Source organism: Lathamus discolor, chromosome 8 (assembly GCF_037157495.1).
Source record: "Lathamus discolor isolate bLatDis1 chromosome 8, bLatDis1.hap1, whole genome shotgun sequence".
Taxonomy (NCBI): domain Eukaryota; kingdom Metazoa; phylum Chordata; class Aves; order Psittaciformes; family Psittacidae; genus Lathamus; species Lathamus discolor.
Window position 1 is genome coordinate 18,943,933 of NC_088891.1, and position 19,844 is coordinate 18,963,776.

The 19,844-nt window shown below is 39.9% G+C and overlaps 1 protein-coding gene across 4 annotated transcripts; it reads left to right on the forward strand.

The window, feature by feature from the left end:
- Window positions 1–595: 595 nt before the first annotated feature.
- On the forward strand, window positions 596–19,844 carry CHRNA5 (cholinergic receptor nicotinic alpha 5 subunit). 4 transcript variants are annotated; one of them, XM_065688262.1, is made up of 6 exons: window positions 596–761; window positions 11,119–11,270; window positions 12,136–12,180; window positions 13,619–13,728; window positions 14,632–15,463; window positions 17,373–19,844. In XM_065688262.1, the coding sequence occupies exons 1-6, from the start codon at window positions 644–646 to the stop codon at window positions 17,532–17,534; spliced, it is 1,419 nt and encodes a 472-aa protein (XP_065544334.1). In that variant the 5' UTR covers window positions 596–643; the 3' UTR covers window positions 17,535–19,844. The 4 variants fall into 4 exon arrangements, with proteins under 4 accessions (XP_065544334.1, XP_065544335.1, XP_065544337.1 ...); XM_065688263.1 differs by having other exon boundaries at window positions 13,619–13,719; XM_065688265.1 differs by lacking the exon at window positions 596–761 and adding an exon at window positions 2,467–2,486.

Consider the following 19,844-nt stretch of genomic DNA (forward strand, 5'->3'; position numbering starts at 1 on the left):
TTTTGCTGAGAGAGAAAAAAAGGTGGGTCTTTGTACAGAGCATTCATTGTATGTTACGTATCTATAACATACACAGAAATGGGACTCTCCTAGGTACTTTTTAGCTTGCATCAGCTCATCCATTTTTGATTAGAAGTTCCGACACATTCTGGTTTAACAACTTCAAAACCGAACTAGAGCGGCTCCTGCGGAAGTCAAAGTTCCTCGGTGTGCTGGTTTTCTCCTGGCTAAATGGCACCCGCAGCGACACCCTCCCAGTCCTCGGCTCAAAGGGGCAGGGCTGCCCCGGCTGCATTTACCGGGGCCCTCCCCGCCGGACCCCGCTGCCGCCGCGGCTCGCTGAGGCACGGCCGAGGCGCCCCGCACCTGCGGGAGGAGCCGCCCGCGTAACGGGGGCACTGACGGGGCGGGGCGCCCCGGGCACCGCTGCGGCCCCCCCCGCCGGTCCCTGCCCCTCGGGGGCCGCGTCCCGCCCGGAGCGGGGCCAAGGGCCGCGACCGTGGGGCCTTGCCGAGGCTGCAGCCCCCCCCTCACGGCTCCGCGGCGGGGCGTGGCCAGCGCCGCACCGGGGGAGCGGCTGCCCCCGCCGCTGCGCCCGGTGCTCGGCGCGGGGCTGGGAAGCAGCGGGGGCCGTGCCCCAGCCATGGCCGGGTGCGGGGCCCGCCTGCGCCGCGGCCGCCCCCTGCTCCTCCTCACCTGCTTCTTCGCGCCCCTTCTCGGCCAGCCCGGAGCCGGCCCCGCCGCTCGCGCCCCTCACGCGGGTAAGGCGCCTCAGGGCGGCCCCGGGCGGGTGGAGGGCAGCGGGGCGCCGGGATGGGGCCGGAGGGAGGAGAGGGCGGCTGCTTTAGCGGGGAGCCGGGACGGCGTCGGAGGGGACCTCTTGAGCCGCTGGTCCGTGTAAGCCTGCCGGAGCCCCGGGGTCTGCCGAGCGGCCGCCGCCGCCTCCCCGCCTGTGCCGGTCCTGGGTCCGCAGCGCGGTGGGCAGCGGTGGGAGGAGGGCGCGTTCCATGAGGGGAACGTGGGGGGGCTCTTCGTGAGGGGCTCTTCGTGAGGGGAACGTGGGGGGTTCTTCGTGAGGGGAGCGTGAGGGGCTCTTCGTGAGGGGCTCTTCGTGAGGGGAACGTGGGGGGTTCTTCGTGAGGGGAGCGTGAGGGGCTCTTCGTGAGGGGCTCTTCGTGAGGGGAACGTGGGGGGTTCTTCGTGAGGGGAGCGTGAGGGGCTCTTCGTGAGGGGCTCTTCGTGAGGGGAGCGTGGGGGGCTCTTCGTGAGGGGCTCTTCGTGAGGGGAACGTGGGGGGCTCTTCGTGAGGGGCTCTTCGTGAGGGGAACGTGGGGGGCTCTTCGTGAGGGGCTCTTCGTGAGGGGAACGTGGGGGGCTCTTCGTGAGGGGAACGTGGGGGGCTCTTCGTGAGGGGAACGTGGGGGGCTCTTCGTGAGGGGAGCGTGGGGGGCTCTTCGTGAGGGGCTCTTCGTGAGGGGAACGTGGGGGGCTCTTCGTGAGGGGAACGTGGGGGGTTCTTCGTGGGGGGCTCTTCGTGAGGGGAACGTGGGGGGCTCTTCGTGAGGGGCTCTTCGTGAGGGGAACGTGGGGGGCTCTTCGTGAGGGGAACGTGGGGGGCTCTTCGTGAGGGGCTCTTCGTGACGGGAACGTGAGGGGCTCTTCGTGAGGGGAACGTGGGGGGCTCTTCGTGAGGGGAGAGCGCTGCTGTGGCTGAGGCGGCCGCGCAGAGCGCGGGCAACTTTTGGCCGGAGGAGGATGAGGCGAGGCCGACGTTGGGGCTGGCGGTCGGTGCAGCGGGGTTTCGGCGGTGCCCGAGGGGTGCTGAGGTGCGGATCAGCGTTTACAAACACTGACGTGACCTGCGGAGGCCGCGGTCCCACGGCGCGGCTTTTCGGGTTCGACGCGTTTCATCGCCCGGGTGTTAACGCGTCCTGAACGAGTATATAACGCTGTGGAGGTGCGTAGCTGTCAGTGTTTGCGCTGCCCGCCTGCTCGGGCGAGGGGCAGCTGTAGGTTTGTGGTGCATGCTCTTGTGGTAGCAGCTGGTGGGGGTAAATTTGCACAATGTACGTTAATGATTGCAATGTCACCTATGGATCTGGCTGCACAATGCTCCTCTGAATGATTTGTAAGAGAATTGGTTTTAGTTTGCTTATGCTTTGTTTCTTTAACTTCTGAAGAGCCGGTCCCCTCATCCGTCAGGATGCTGCTTTCAGAGCTGAAGGATGTACAGTAGCGCATGAAGCTGAAGTGCTTATAAATTTACACCAAGATTAAAGAAGCAAAATCGATACTCTTTCAAAGAACTATTTAGAAATAGTTACTTTAAAGCAGTGCTTTAGTATAATTTATGGGTACTTTGTGAAGAGTTCTGCAGAATTTCTCGAAGTCATAACTGCAGTGCTCACAAGCAGAAAGGAAATGAATGAAAAATAAAATCGACCTTTTCAATATTAGCTCAAAACTGGAAAGAAGAAAGAAAGATTGTAAGTATGGTTTATAGAAAGCAAATTGTATCAACATCTTGGTTTTAATTCAACATACGGAACCGCAGCCTGGTTTTGCTAAATGTGGTTTAAGAGATTATTCTTTGTCTAGGTATTTGGAGAAGCAGTGTTTCTCATCATGAGAGAAGGTATTCCTGTAGGAGATGATTACGTTGTATGATGTACATATGACTGTTTAGTGTTAACTGCAGTCAGGTTAAGCCAAATTTTGCCTTTGGCACGAGCCAACAGTTTTTATTTCATTGAGAACTGGTCATAGGATCAGATTTTCTTTTCACGTTTTGCTTGGTCAAAAATCAAATGAAATCTGCTGTTAAGAAGATGCAAAATGTTATAACTTTCTATTATTAAAATACGGGGCAAATGGAAATAATAATCTAGATCAGAGTATCATGTACATACGGTTACCATTATTTTAGAGGCATTGCTTTGCATGTGGTACAGTAATCATTTTAATGAGTAAAAGTGATTTATGGACATGGCTTTGGTTTTGATACTTTAAGAGTACTTGTAAATGAATTTGTTTTTTCTTTCAGTTAGTAGTCCAGAGGTGAACTAATCCTTTATCCTGGGTAACTCTGATTTGACCAGACAGAATTCATGCTCATTTAAAATACAAACAAGTTGTAAGTTTTAGTTTTAGTTCTTTGCTCGTAATCTAATAGGCGAGACTTAAATGCACAAACTGAATCGGCTGAAGCACCACATAGTATATGTATATATACACCTATACTGTACTGCTGTGCCATGCTGCAGACCTGTGCTAGTGTTTTCTTGAGAGTTTATACACCCAAGCTTTCTCCACTCAGTTTAACAGATTGGATACTTCTCCCTGGCAAACAGGAGCCTGCAAACCTTCCCTCTTGTAGGGGTTTCTTGTGATTTTCCTTTTAAAATATTTTGGGCTTTCTTTAGAAATTCTTAGTAAGAGAAACGTGAGCATTGATTTGTGGAGAAATGCCTGTTGATTTTGTAGAAGGAGCTGCAGAAGGAAGTACTCACATAGTTTCCCACTTTTCAGAATGGTGAAACCTGATTTTTGTATGATAGTGTGTATTCTGACATCTCCTACTCTGCATCTGGTTTTGAGCAAAGTATCTGATTCCTGAACAGGGTATCTTATTTCTGTTAGCCATAGGATTGTATGTTCCAGTGTATCCACTGGAACTGAGCTGGACAAGCAAAATGCTTCTGTGGCAGAAGTTACTGCCAAGTGATCAACATCTGTGGCACCCAGGACTGCACTGGCAACTTGGGAGAAGCCCAAAGCCTGAAGCTTATTGGCTTAAAAGTTTCAATTACATAAATTGTGGATTTGTGTTTACTTCGATGATGTATCCCATCTAAATCAGTATGGATCAGTGGTTCTAATTTTAAGAATCTACGTGCTTATTCTTCCTTTTACTCCTTGTGTTATCCACGTTTGTAAGCATGCTTTTTGCTGCTTGCATTCAGCATACCTCAATGCAGTCTTCACAGTCCATCTTCAGTCGCTATCGACTGGTCAACAGTCGGTGAAAATGATGCAGTGCTTGAAAGTGGTCTAAAGAGACATGGCAAAATCCTGGATCTGTTATGATAAAAGTCCCCCTAGCTTCAGTGTGAGCAGGATTTTTATCCTGAGACATCCTGAAGTGAGGCAGCCTTTTCATGAGCTGCAATGGTTGGCAGTGGGAGGGATTACAGTTCTGTCTGCTCAAAGCTGAGTGGAACATACTAGTGTTGATGAACTGAGGAGGAAATGCTGTGCGATGCCACCAGCCTGTAATGTTAGTGCTGTAGGTGGCTGTTAATCAGGATACTGCTGGTGGCAATAGCCTCAGTGTCGAGTTCAGGAAGCTGTTTGGCATGCAGTGTGGTTTACAGTAGACTCCATAGCACAGGTATTTGAAAAAGAATGGTTTGTGCTCCAGTTAGATCTTGATCTAAGCATCATAATTGATCACATCTATTTCTTGATTAGTTACAAACTACATGGCAGTGTATTATGCCATTATTAATCAAACTTGTAAATGCATTAATTATTATGGGCCATAATTATCCCTTGATGTTTAGCTATTAGGGAATAGTTAATAGTTAATTCTTTGACATTATCAAGCCAGAAATTTCAATCTTTTAAATTTGAGTGTAAGAAACATCTTCCCTGCTTTCAATGTGCAGTTCTTGTACCTCTGTTTATATTGGTAAGTGCTAAGCAGTATCGCAAGAACCTATCCGTGGTAGGTTCATGTCCACAGTATACCATTTGATTTTGCTACTGGCTGGCAGGAGACTGATGTGCTGGGTAAGAGAGAAGGCAGAAATCCTCCCAGTAACTTGAAAGCCATGGAACAATCCTTAAAGTCCCTGAAGCAGCTAGCAGCTGCCAGGTATCAGTGGCAGAAATACAAGGCTGTCACTTTTGTACTCTTAACTTTAGAAATCACAAGACAACCTTTGAACTAAACACAGCAAACCAGATTTGCAGAAAAACCACCCAAGAAATGGTCAAGAATAGCCACCTTTTCCTGCTTGTAGGTGTAGTGATGGGCTTTGGCCTTACATTTAAACAGGGGAGAAAAGGTACTTCTAGGAAGTACAGAATTTAATAGCTGGGTTTTCTGACTCTTGTTCAGTAAATTGAACAGAGTTTGTAATCCTGCTTAGACTCACGGACATTCTAGTAAAGGTGATTTTGATGTCTGTAAATGATTACTGTTAACCATATGCTTGACTCTTAGTGATTGAATTCTTGTCAATTGCTAAAGCACTGAAGGAGAAGTAGAAAGCATGACTCACCATCCTTTTAAAGGAAGCAGGGAATCAGTACAGAAATAGAACTTCCATTCTATACTTAATTTAATATATTACATATCTTTTCTGCTTAATGAAGTAGTTGTGGGAGATTCTTTAAAATGTAAAGGGAGGCTCAGACAGAGAGGTCTGTGTCGTTAATACTCATCATGATCTTGTTCTTTTTCCTCTCTGCTGCAATATAAAGGTGACTTGTAGTTAGAATTGTCACCAGCTACCACAATACTGTGATGTGAATAGATTGGGGATTGAACAGCTGTAAACTGAAAGGAGGAAAAGCTCTGATGTTCACTGTAGGACAAGTTTGTAGGAAAGGTGGAAAACTTCTTTCCTCTCAAAATGACCATTGAACAGTTTGAGAGTCAGATTTAAACAGTTACCATTGTGCTTCTGGGCTTCAAAGTGCTTCTGTTGTTATAAATCATGTAAAATGTGTTAGTTAAAAAAAAAATTAATCACAGCATCATCTGAACAAATACACTAGTGTGTACTGCAGGCAGGTGTACTTCCTAGTTTGTAGGCAAACTATTAGTTGTCTTGTAGTTTGTCGTAGTTAGATTTGTGGATAACAGTCTATAGGTTACGATAGCACACTGTTAAAAAAATCAAATGTTAACTACAAAGTATGGATATTTTTCTGTGCTTATTGTCTTTATAGTGTTCTCTTTCATTACACTGGTATATGATCGTCAATCTGCATTACAAAAATACGTTACTTCTGAGTCTACATCTTAACATTAGGACATTCAGCTTCTAAAAGTGATCATTTCCCTGCTCCTGTGATCTCTCTTGAAAATGCAGGCAGAAGTGATCCAAAGAAAACCTGGAATCAGTAACACTCAATTATAACAATTAGAAAATGCTTTGAGCAAACTATTTAAAGTCCGAGGACCAGTGGCACACCTGCAATGCCAGTGTGGCTCTTAGATACTTTATAGAAGGAAATGCAGAGGAATATAGAGTTCAAAGGAAGTTTATTTTGAGAAACATGGACTGTGATATACTCTCATTAAAAAAAACCCAAGCAAAATGACATGAAAAGATATGAGGCATAGCTGTGACACTAAATATTCCACTGACAATTCTATAAAAAGAATACTGCTGCTAAATTGTACGAAGATCCTAACAAATTTCATCCCGTAATTGGTACAGTAAGAAACAATGTAAAAAGATGGATTTTACAAAAGAATAGCACTTCTGTAATTTAACTGAAGCATTCAGAAAAGCCTGCCATTAGCAGCAATGGTGGAACCTTTACTTGAGGATGTTAACCAAAGGAATAGATATGTACATGTTTTGTCATGCGTCTGAAACCCATATAATGCTTCCTTCTCTTTTCTAAGTAGCTCTTTCAAAGTACTTTTATTAAGTGTTTTGGGAGGAAATGTTAGATTTGAATTTTTAAATAGAATTGTTCCGAGGTCAGGTGTGCAATTAGAATTTCTACTTAGTATTTGTCAAAAGTGTGTTCCAACTAGTTCAAAGTTGGAAGGATTTGGATCATTGGTGTGCTTTGTGCATAAATGTTTGTCTCCTTTTTCAGAATTCAAAATTCTGCCATCCAGCGTTTTCTTATGTGATTGAGGGTTTTTTGCTGCTGCTGGAATCATGCTGAGAGGGAGTGAGCAGAGAAGTTTCAGGTGTCAGTTATAAAGTAAACATTGTTAGAATTTATCACTGAATGATATAGACAGCTACCTTTGATTTAGACTAAAGAAGTTACCTGACCTCAAAAGAAATAAAGCCACACAAATACAGGCATGCATAAAATTGCTACAGATCTAAATTTTATTCAGTACAGTGAGGTAATAGCAGGGAGGAGTGCTTCCATAATCTCTTGCCTTCTGATTTAGTATGAGATTTGTACTCCAGGTTAGTTGTTTGCTAATCTTGCTAGTCATAGGTTCTACCACATTCTACTTTCCTCCAACCAGCATAGCTAATCTGCAGCCTTCAGGCACTAGCTGCATTTTACCTCTTCTGTTCCTTTTTGTGCTTGCCACCAGTTCTTAATTTTTTCAATCGGGACTGATACCCCAGTATTAAAATCTTAAAAGCACACAGACGCACAGACCAGTGAAATCAAACATATATGGTCTGTGTAACAAGTGAGCTGAGCGGTCCTATTGAATAAAATATGGAAATGTAGGGGTGGTTATTGTTTTTATTTTTGTCAACTCTTAATACATGGTTACTGCAGCCTCCTCATGGAGCATTCCTTTGTAGAAGTTGCCTTTTATAGACAACTATGCCCCAGCTTATTAAATAACAAAATAAATTAGAAATATGAAAAAGTGTTGCTATTTCTGTGATAGAAAAAAATACCCCAAACAGTTTAACTGTATTGTTAATCAGTGAGTATACTGTAGGTGCAAGCATGAAATATTTGAAATCGCTTCCATAAGTATCTGGAAGTGGTAAAGTTAGTGTTCAGCGTAACTAGGAAGATGCTGTGTTTTAAGAGAAGCTGAATCTGGAAATAGCATCTACCCTGAAGGTGCTGTATTTCTGTGCAGAAGGTCATCTTACAGGAACACAGGACTGGTGAAAGTGCAACTTTGCCTCTGCATTGCTTCAAGGTCAATTAGTGGTGAGAGAATACCCAGCTGCGGAGTCGTGCTCGGATTGCACAAAAAACTCAGCTGAGATTGTAACCGTAAAAGGGAAATGTAATTAATGCTAATACAAAAATCAAGTATTTATGAAACATTAGGCTGAAATATTCACAAAACTATCCATAATTCAGGAAATAGGGATATAGAAATAGAGAAATTAAGTTGTGTCTTCAGGAAACATTGTTTTGGTTGTTTGTAAGAAGTAGGACTTGGCAAATCTATGTATAGTTACAGGTAAGAAAGATTCCTTGGTTAGTAAGGATACACTGAACCTAAGGTATCAATAAAAATAAACATATTTTAACCTAGTAACTGTGAAGGTAATGTGTGTGTGACATTTTGTTGCTGGTTCTGTTTTGGCAGCAATTCTTATGTCCTGTGTGTTTTCATGTATACATCTAAGGTGTGCTCAGTTGTACAGTGCAAGCTGCTCATTAGTTCTCTGCTGTTACACAACCCACATGTCAAGAATCTTGGAATGGAAAGATGTTAAATTGTAGAGCATGTACAAATAATACATCTTGAAGAACATTAGGATTGTGAATGAATGAAATACACTGTAAACAGATAGATTTCTGTTTTGAAACAGAAAGGTGAACTGTCTTAAAACCCAAATGTTGATTTGGCCTGCAACAACAACCATTCAGTAGCAGTATGGTAAGATTTGGAAGGAAAAGGAGTCCTGTTGCTCCCACTTTGCTGATTCTATTCCTTAAGCTACATTTCACTTTAAAATTTCAGAGAAAATCCAGTTAGTATTCACAATAACTAATACTAGCTTCCCCAAACCTGCAGTGCAGGAGGGAGGGGATTCTGTGCTTGGGCTTTGCAGCACTTCGGGTGTTCTGCCTGAAGGATCTGAGTGCAGCCTTTTGCAGCGCAGCAGAAAGCGCCGCTGTCACAAAAGCGAGGGAACTTAAGACTTTGGCTCCCTGTCTCAGTTGTCTGGGCTGCAGTTATTGGAGTCACACAGGAGTACGTCCATCTAAATTAATGGTTTAAATGGTGTTAGCCAAGCCTCTGCACCAAATGCAAACCAGCAAACTGCTGATCCAAATCAGAGGTGGATTTTGGAGGCTGTGTTGAAACACACACTGGTACCCTATGCAATGATGATGCTCCCTGGTATAACTGACAGTTTAGTAATCCCAGGCAACTCTGAAATGTTAGTCCTCTGCAGTGTCTAATAATCTCTGATTTGCTGAATGTTAATGGTACAACTCCAAATAGAAATTGTTCAGACTGCCTTTAATTGATGCTCTTGTTTCCTTTACCTTATTTTATGAGAAAGGTTAAATGCCATCAGGTTTTTTTCTGCATATATTTTTCAGCTCTTTATCTACTTCTGTTATGTCCGGTAAATTCACCTCCTTTCCAAACAAAATAATGTTAATCTTTTAAATCTCTCCTTGTATGGATGACTGTCCCTGGTTTTAATCTGTTTATGACATTCTCTAGTGCTTTTCTGCTTCTGATATATCTTTTTTTAGATGGATGCTGTTAGTGAGCACATTGTTTCTAGAGAGGTCATGCCATACGTTTATGTAATGGCATAGTATTTTAAATCTGCATTAAAAAGAGATGGTTGTGAGTATCTTTGTTTGGTTTACTTTGTTCCCAAAACTGACTAATAATTGTTAGGTCTTTTCTCAGCAGTATTTTCAGTTAATTTAAATCTCATTGGTGAATAGTAAATATCTTTGTCCAGAGCAAATATTCATGTCTTCTGGTGGTTGCTCTGACTCCTCTCTGGGAATTGGAGATCCTTTTGGAGCTTTGCCCTTCAAAAAGCCAAATGTGTGCTGCTTGTGCTGCTCCTTGAGGCAGTGGCCTCCTTCAGGTCTTTCACACTGCCTTTGAAAGCTGTTCAGGTTACTCATTTAGACACTGGTTTTGCCTTTTTTGCCTCCCCTCCCTCCATATCTTCCCCAAGTTTGTCCTTCTTTTCTTATTTATTTTGTTATTTTTTTTCCCATGGCTTCTCTTAAACTTTGCCTTTTTTCAGGGTAGCAGGGTATCTACTGATGCACTTCACTGAGACCACATTGGTAAAACCCTCATTTTTTTGTGGATTTCCAAGATAAAGGCCAGTGGTTGCTTGACTGGGGTGCTTTAGGACAACTTGCATCTCTTTTATAAACTCCGGGCTGCTGTCTGCCTGCAGTTTGTACATTTCCCTTCCACCCCCCAAAGCTCTGCCCTGTATTCCATTCCTGCAGGAGACAAAAGAAGACCTTTAGTTTCCACTTCTTCCTAAGCTATGCAAAGATTTTTTTACCATTCCATTCCATCAGCAGTCTCCAGGCATTGAAATGACTCCTTGAGGACAATGAAAAAGAATTAACTGAATGTACATATTTACTTAACTAGAAAGGTGCCTTACAGTCAATGTAACATTAGAATATGTAGAGGGTAAACTGGTAAGCCTGGGCAGGGTGAAGCCAGAGGAAAGTCTGGTGGAGGTCCGTAGCGGTCCTGATGTGCAAATCGGTCGTCCGACAGGGGTCTAGGGGCAAATGACTAATCGAACCATCCAGTAGCTGGTTCGCTCTGAAGTTTGCCTCAGGATAGCTGGCACTTGGATGTGGGGCAGTCTTACCTGGTAAATGGGTTGGCACATGTATTTAAGATACAAAACAGTGTAGGGAGAAGTGCTCTGCAGCTACTACAAAGGTTATACATCACAGATGTGACCAAACTTTGAGGAAATAATGTATAAAACATGAAGTGACTGATGTTTCAAACTGGAGTGAGAGTTAAACAACATGCTAGAGACCTGTAGAGTATGGATGTAGGTTTTAAAAAGTAACACCTTGTTGTACAATGATAGAACTTCAGTCCCTCATAGATAAGCTTTCAGTTTTAGAGAAGTTCCATAGTTGTATGGCACCAGGTAAATTATACGAGTGCACTTTGCCTTTATCATTACTAAAATTATCTTAATGTTCTTGATAAGAGATATTGGTATGAAGATGCTAATAAAACCTATATGTATGGGTTACATATATATATATATATATATAAACCTATATATAATTCTATAAAATTCAACTTCCAACGCCTTTGTCATGCTTCCAGAGAAAGGGGGCTAAAATGAGAAATTTACCTCTGCATAAACATAGCTGTAGGTCTTTGGACACAGGAATGCAGATACACACTCTTCATTTAAAGCAGTGTTAATTCATTCCTATTTTTTTATATAGGTATATCTGAACCTTCTTTTATTGCTAAAAGTGAAGATCGTTTGTTTAAACATTTATTTGAAGACTATCAAAGATGGGTACGTCCAGTGGAACGCTTGAATGACACAATAAAAATCAAGTTCGGCCTTGCAATCTCACAGCTAGTAGATGTGGTATGTCTAGTATATTATTTGGGAGTTTTGATTGCTTGTTTGTTCTAATTCTTAAAATTCTGGAAGATAATGTCATATGAAGTAACTGTGCATATTTTAGTTTAATTGTGTTTATTTAAACACAATAGATAAAACCTCTAGAATTATTATCAGCATAATAAAAAATGCACAAAGAAGCAACGGCAGAGGTTGAGAAAGCAAATGGCTCTTAGGCTTAGTGGTTTGGTTTTTTTGGATGTGGAGAATATCAGTGAAATTCTTAAGCCCAGGGATTGAATTGTGTTTTAATTTATTTATTCAATGGGAAAAGCTTGTAATTTTAAACTCTATCAGTCTAATGTCTGTAAAATTCAGGAACACTTGCAAACACTGCTTGGTTTTTTTCCCCCCTCTTTAAGCAGAAAAAGCCCTTAAGCCTTCAAATGTGTCACTTCCGTAATAATGAAGACTATCTCTTGGATGTAGGTATTGATATACATGTAATAAATATCACATGTAGCCTGTGATGGATAAGAGATCAACCAGATTATTTTTTCCACTTCAGAATATTTTGTGCAAACTGAAATCAGTGCTTATAACTGTAAGAGTTTTTCTTCCTCATAGTGGCTGTTCCTTTATGTTTCATAGAAAACCAGTAAGACTGCATAAAATACACTCAAAGAAAAAAAAATGGAAGCAAGGAAAGAGACACAGAAGGGGAAATATCTCACTCAGCAGTTGAATAATCAAATGTCGTAATTCTAGTGACTGGAATGCTTTTAGAAGTGTGGCTTGCATCTGAAGTTACAGACCTCTGTGAACTAGCATTAGTTACTATGAATGTACTGTGCAGATTTTTGACATCAAATATACTTTATTTTTATAGGATGAGAAAAATCAACTGATGACAACAAATGTCTGGTTGAAGCAGGTATGTGTCAGATAGCGATGGAAAGTTGTGAAGCTTCCTAAGTGTAAGCCAAGAGTTGGAAGAAACTTTTCTAATTCATTGTATATTTGAAAAACCTTATCTGTTGCATGAATTTTTATTTTACATAGTTACTTTGAAAACAAGTCCCTAGAAATGCTTTAAAGGATTATTTATTAGAAAACTCTTAAAAACCAAACCAAACAAAAATAATATACATGAAAGAAAATGACAATGTGAAGAAATCTGATACAGCATTGCATGGCTATTTAATACTCCAAGGTGTGTGTATCCAACCATGAAAGTTACTGCTTCAGTACAGAAGTTTTCTTTCTTTTCTTTATGAAAAAGGGATGGGTTTGTGTAGTCTTTTGTATAACAGTTTTTTAATATCTTTCTCTTGTGGGGTATTTGAGATGATCAGATAAACACCACTGAAGAATTTCACATTCAAAGTTTTATGTTTGCTATATAGAATTACTTTTTCCTCTTAAAGTAAGAGTGTAGGCAGGAAAAGGCCTCAGGTTTTATACTAGTCAGAGTCCAGTGATAAACTAAATGGCCTCTTTAACCTGGGAAATGCTGCTTACAAATCGCTCTTGATTTAACTTTGAAGAATGTTTGCACACCCTGATTATACTTACTAGCTTCCTGAATTACTTTTGTTGGGCTATTTCTTTGTTTTTTTCCTCCCTGTTGCTTCCCATTCCCTTCTTTACAAGTAAGCATAATTTCAGGACAAGTTTTTCTTTTCAGGAAAGCTTTGAGACTACTCAGCAAGTATGAGATGGCAACATGTCAATGAAAGCATGTTGTGCCCTCTTTAGAGTTTCTGCAGAACTTATTTGCAGTTGAATCAGTCCAAATAAGATGAGAACTGACCTAAATATGCATTTAAAATTCTATGTGATAGTAAATTCTTAGAAATGTGAATTTTTCTTCTTGAGCTTTTAGTTCAAATATAAAATTCCAAAAGTACCACTATGCTTTTAATGGGGCTATTTTCAGTGTTTCTGGTAGAAATAGGAACAACTGTCATGTGAGAGTTGCAGCGTGATTTTTTGTGTGATGAAAATGTTTAAGTTACTTCCGATCAGCTTCCGAAGTCACTGGTATTCATTCAGAATATATGTCTATAAATATTGTATAGACAATATTTAATTGTCTATGCATTATAATAGCTCTTATTTATGTATACATGCTTTAAAAAAAGATTTTAATGTCCTAAGTTTGGTAGAGAAATACCGTCAAGTGGCTCTTGCAACAGAAGACAAATAGTGGATGAAGTAAACAGCTGTCTGTTCAGCAAATCCACTGTGCTATGCAAGTTTTAGAAGCCAGTTTAATCTGGTTTTAGTTGCATTTGTATGTATCTTCATCCAGTCCTGCCCTGCTTAAACCAACTTCCCTAAAATAATAATTATGTCTCTTATACCCACAGGAATGGATAGATGTAAGATTAAGGTGGAATCCTGAAGACTATGCTGGAATAACATCTATTCGTGTCCCATCGGATTCTATTTGGATTCCAGATATTGTGTTGTATGACAAGTAGGATTTTTATCTTTTCATATAAAATACATTTACTTCTAACTTTACTGTCCAAGCTGCTTCTAGGAGGTTCATTGGGTAGATAAGGATACAGCTAAGTATTCAGTAGAGCTAAGAATGTGTGGAAGAATTTGCCTCTGCAAATGGATTTGGTTGTCATGTTAAATGTTTTGCTTTGCTTCTGTATGGAATTTCTAGTCTGTCGGAAAAGTTTATTTCTATATCTTCATGCAAACTCTTTTTTAAATTGAAAAGCCATGTCTTGCACAGTGCTGGGTACAAACTAATAGTGTAGAGTGGTGGGAGGGAAGCAACTAATTCCTGCTGTTGTAAGTCATATTCAGGATGGATTTAGAATGAAGTACACTCAGCTGTAACGGTTTGGGTTTTTTTTTTTTCTTTGAGACTTAACAGATTTTTAGAATCTGTGTGCTTTTGTATTTTGTGATTGGTGAGGCAGGAGAAAAAGCTGTTGCAGAGATTGTGTGGTTGTAAATTCGAGTTGGAGGTGGCACACGTGTTGTTTTACCTGTTCTGGGAACTTTTTGTTGTTCAATAATTATCATTTGGCCAAATTGAAAAGTCTTTGTGCTGTGTTCCCAGTAGAGACCAGAGTTTGGTCATGCTATTAGGGATCAGGATTTTTACAATCCTCTCATAAGTCATTGGGACCCCAGAAAGTTGCACAGGTCTTTTCACGACTTGAAAACATTTTTCACTCTCCTGAAGGTTGATTGTTTGTAAACTATGTACACGTACAGAATGCTGGCTATGGAGAGGGAGAAGGGATAAACAGCTGAAATGACAATAACAAAACATATTTTCTTATTTAAAAACACCACCCCTACCTGCCCTGTACAACCTCCCCACACTAATTGCATGCATCTCTCTCTCTTCTTTCAGTGCAGATGGACGTTTTGAGGGAACATCTACAAAAACTGTGGTGAAATATGATGGCACCATTGCTTGGACTCCACCAGCAAACTACAAAAGTTCTTGTACTATCGATGTAACCTTCTTCCCCTTCGACCTCCAGAACTGCTCTATGAAGTTTGGCTCCTGGACTTACGATGGTTCACAAGTTGATCTAATTCTTGAAGATTATGACGTTGACAAAAGAGACTTTTTTGATAACGGAGAATGGGAAATAGTGACTGCAACAGGGAGCAAAGGAAATAGGACTGATGGATGCTGCTGGTATCCTTTTGTTACATATTCATTCATAATTAGACGTTTGCCACTTTTTTACACATTGTTTCTCATTATTCCTTGTATTGGCCTTTCATTTCTGACTGTCCTTGTCTTCTATCTTCCTTCAAATGAAGGTGAAAAAATTTCACTTTGCACTTCAGTACTGGTATCTTTAACTGTGTTTCTTCTTGTTATTGAAGAGATTATTCCATCATCTTCCAAAGTTATTCCACTTATAGGAGAATACTTGGTGTTTACGATGATATTTGTGACATTATCCATTGTGATAACTGTATTTGCTATCAATATCCATCATCGCTCTTCATCTACACACAACGCTATGGCACCTTGGGTTCGCAAAATATTTCTTCACAGACTTCCCAAGCTGCTTTGCATGAGAAGTCATGTGGATAGATACTTTCCTCAGAAGGAGGAAACGGGAAATATGAATGGATCAGAACCATCTAGGAGCACCTTGGAAGCAGCTCTAGATTCTATCCGCTATATTAGAAGACATGTTATGAAGGAGAATGAAGTTCGTGAGGTGGGTGTTTTAGTCACATTATTCCAATTTTTTTGAAAACTGGAAATTAAAAGAGCAAGTAATGGTTTACTATGAAGTTGCATATTAAATGTGTGCTATGGGATTCCCAGTGTTTGTATTTCAGTGGAAGTTGTGTAATTATTTCCACACAGTACAAGTGTGGAAGTACAAAAAGTGCAAGTATGGTGTAATACTGAGAATTCTTATAGACACTGGGCTGATACAATACAGTCCTTGGGTTCTTTAGGGTTTTTTGCTTTCTTCTGCAGTTTGTGGTGTTAGTTGCACATTGTCAGAGATACCTGTCTGTTACAAGAGCAGGTACTGTAACTGTTACCTGCAGTGCTGCAGGATATTTTTGTGATGAGAGAATTAGGTGTTTTCCATTGTACTGTTGTATCTGAAGGCTATCTGAAAATGTATTTGCTTTAAAATACTGCAAAGCATTATTTGGCAGCTTTCAATTCCAAATAAAACCAATTTTTAATGCCCTATCTTATATTAGTTTAAATACAAGCTGCAGCTGTACGTTGGTCATTTTGCGCTGAGATCACACATGGACGAGATGAATTCTTGAGTGTTCTCTTCTAGCCTTATTATTTGTCTCTACATTAAATCGAAAGGTGTCAAAGGCTTTTTTTCAGTCTGTGCATTTGCACTCTGACCTCTCCTTAATGGATGTTTACACCATTTGGGTAAGAGCATTATAAATCTGTTTTTGTACTGAGTTTTTTTAAGCTAGCAATGTTGGTACATCAGAGACAAATGCTGTTTTCAGGCTTGTGTAGAAATAGAGATATTTGTTGTGTGGTCTCATGATAATGCTATCTGTTTCTGAAGATTCTTTCGATCTATATAGAAATGACAGTCTTCAAAGGTTGATGGCTGCCAGGAACATGTTCTTACATGCTAGCCTAGGAATAAGCTAACTCCTCTAATGTACCTTCTCAGGACTCAATTCTGACATTATCACAAGGTATTCAGCCTAGATTTTGAAGAAATCTATCTACTGTACTGTTAAAACAGCATTTAATGCCCCTGCATTGTTTAAACAACACAAAGAGAATAGTTTGATATTAAATACCTAATTTAATGTAAAGTAAGAGTGGGTTTCCTTTTTCTTACTGAACTCACACTGTTTGTGAGCGACAAGAAAGGTGGTGTTTTTTTCAGGTGTAATGTTGTGACTCTAAACCTCAAAAATTAATATACAGCTAACTGGGGATACACTTGTAATTTATTATTTGGGCTCCAGAGAATGCAGGACTTAATTGAAAAAGTTGTTAATAAAAGTTGCATATCTAGTGCTGTAGTAGCCTCGCTTCTTGGGAAGCAGAATTCTGAGGAAGTGTGGATAGTTCCAGTTCAAGTCAAATACAATTGTTTGGCAGGGTTGTAATTTGCTTGCACAATTATATCTGCTGTACTTGCAAAACTGTGTGTGGGTATGAATAATACAACTGAGAGTACACTGAGTACACAAAGTTTGGGAGGTGTGTTTTGTGTGTGTGTGTATGTGTGTTTTGGTTGGTTGGTTATTTATTTTTATACAACTTTTGCTTCTAGCTCCTGCCTGGCAATTCTGCTTTATGATGAGGCTGTGGCATGAATCCTAAATCCTGCAGTGTGCTAGAAAACTGTGTACTGGTTTCATCTCTCTGTAACTGAGAATGTTCAGTGCTTGTCAAGGTCTGTTTCTGCATTAAAATCTAGTGGTGGTCTGTATAGCTTACCCATTTTCATAGATGGAAGTTTGGTCCTGTTCTAGCTGATAGAGTTGTTATAAAAAGTTATTAACATATGTTACCAATGAACATGATTGAAAAGATGTGATGAAGAATTGCAGGATTTGGTACTGTGTCTTTTTCTTGCACATACTGACCCAACTCTCATGTTCTTTGTTTTTTAGGTTGTTGAAGACTGGAAATTTATTGCTCAGGTGCTTGATCAAATGTTCTTATGGACTTTTCTTTTGGTTTCAATAGTTGGATCACTTGTGTTATTTATTCCTGTTATTCATAAATGGGCAAGTATAATAGTACCTGCAAATATAGGCAGTACAAATGCATAAAATAGTTTTGGATCTGTGTCCTGCTAATACGGCTCAGGAGTTTTGCAGTAGCTCTATTTCTATGTGTGTTCTTTGTAGGCATGTTTCTGATAGAGTAACAAAAAATCCAAACCCAGAAAATTATGTTTATTTTAAAGCATGGCATCCCTAGGACACATAGAAGTCAATTCGCTTATTGCCGGTCTACTAAGTTACCTTTAAATCAGGTCAGAATTAGAAGGATCTTCTCAAGCCCTTGCATGTATGATATGTCAGAAAAGCATACACAGACACCTACTGCAAGATAGAAGAATTTAGAATGCTTTAGTGATGATTGCTAGAGTCCAATTGTTAAATTATTGTAGAAATTGTTAGTGAATATTAAACACTTGCAGATATTAACACAGTAGAGTTGCATATTTTGATTTCCTATAGTACGCAAAAGAGAATTTTTAGCGGCTCTCTTGAATGTGTTGTAAAAGTATAAAGTTTATAGAAAGTAAATTCAAAATGATACTACTACCAATAAAAATTCCTGTATATCCAACATATCAGTAAAAGTAGCAATCTGGCTGTGTTTTGCCTGTATAAATTCAATGGAATTTGCAGCTAAATTTCAATCCTTTTTATTATACTAATGCAAACATTTAATATAGTAAACTTTATTAAAATGCCTGCAGGATACAGGTATATCAGTATCTCTCTGTCAGTTATGGAGAAGAAGACAGACACAATAAATGAGTTCCCAAGTTGCACAGGTATTCTAATGGACCAGAACATTCAGATATATTTATTCTTGATGAAGGATTTGATAAGTTATTTGAAAACAGGCAAATAATTTCCTGCCTTTGTGTGTTTCTCAGAATTAAGTTTTTAAGCACAATTTGAAGGAATATGGGGAATGCCCTTCTGAAGGAAATGGGTTGAAAACTGCTATGCTGTGTAACCAAACTGAAATGATTGATATTTCACACAGCTGTTAAACTGGACTTAGAAATTTACCTTTTAATCTGTTCTCTCCATTATAGAACCACATGTAACTCTAAACAATGAGGACTTGCATCTTTCCATGCTTTTTTCTGAAAGTGCTGAAAACTAACTTGTAACTTTTAATCCATTAAGATATATTCTTTAAATACTGATTTTAAATGTATTATGATGCCACCTTTCTTAAAAGCTTTATTTCTTGAAGACACACTAAAACTGATGGGGGTTCTCCACCGCCAAAGTTTTGTCAGTGCACTTCATATTGTTGCATCCTGCAGGGCTAGTGCAGTAATGCCAAGCTGGAGCAAGTATTGGGAGGTTTTTATTTTTGTTTGCTTAGATTTCTACATTAATATTAACATGTTTAGATTAGAAATTTAATGTAAATTGTGGTATCTTGGATAATGTAAGTTATGAATATGGAAAATGCGTATTTCCCCCATCTCTTTAAGAATAGTGCCATTTGGCACTGTACTGATCATAATACTGATTGCTTGTATCATAATTTATAGATTATTGAATATCCATTTCAAATGGTTTTCGCATGTAGGACATTCTTGGGTTTGTGTAGCTTTTAAAGGCTCACAGGCCTTAAAATATGCCAGTTTATAATTAATTCTGATTATAAAGAGAGTCCCTCCTTCCTCTTCAGTTATACAGTTACATCTAGCATTGGATATCCGTATTTCCTCTATTCCCATTATAATGAATTTCAAACATGATTCTGCAAAAATTATCTGATTTAATCCATCAATGTAATTTTAACTTTCTCAGGATTACTAAGATTAAACAATACATCAGTGGCTTTCTCTGCGTGGCAGCTGCAGAAATACGATAGGTATCTTCTTTCCTCTTCAAATGCTAAATTATTTTTTATAGTCCTCCTTGGGTTTAAATTACTGAATTTTACCTTTACCTGAACAGAAAGCAAAATAAATAAACCTGTAGGTTAGCTAGATCTGTTATTTTCTTGAACTCCCCAACTCATCTCTTTCCTTCTCTCAAATGATATCTGTAAGCCCACTTACATCATAAGGCGATGGGCAGTATATTGGCCGAAGGAGTCCCAGTCTGTATACTAGTAACTCACAGTTTTACAAATGTATTAATTTCTTTTAGTCACTTCTACAATCTCATCATGATAAATGCAGCTAAGATAGGTGACACTAGGATTCTTAGGGTTTTCAGCTTATCAGGTGTGCTGAAACAAAATACTTTTAATAGACTCAGAAGCATGGACCTTTCCTTATGTAACTTGTTTCTGAATGTATTGAACTGTAGCTAATGCTGTCTTATACAGGCTTTTGTTACTTGGTCAAAATAAATGAAAAAAGAAAAAAATGC

What these genes read in the sequence shown, in the direction of transcription:
- CHRNA5 (XM_065688262.1), top strand. Translation starts at nt 644, where the DNA reads ATGGCCGGGTGCGGGGCCCGCCTGCGCCGCGGCCGCCCCCTGCTCCTC. An exon ending in CGCTCGCGCCCCTCACGCGG is followed by an intron (nt 762 to 11,118) that starts GTAAGGCGCCTC and finishes TTTTTTATATAG; the next exon opens with GTATATCTGAACCTTCTTTT. An exon ending in AGGAGAATGAAGTTCGTGAG is followed by an intron (nt 15,464 to 17,372) that starts GTGGGTGTTTTA and finishes TTTGTTTTTTAG; the next exon opens with GTTGTTGAAGACTGGAAATT.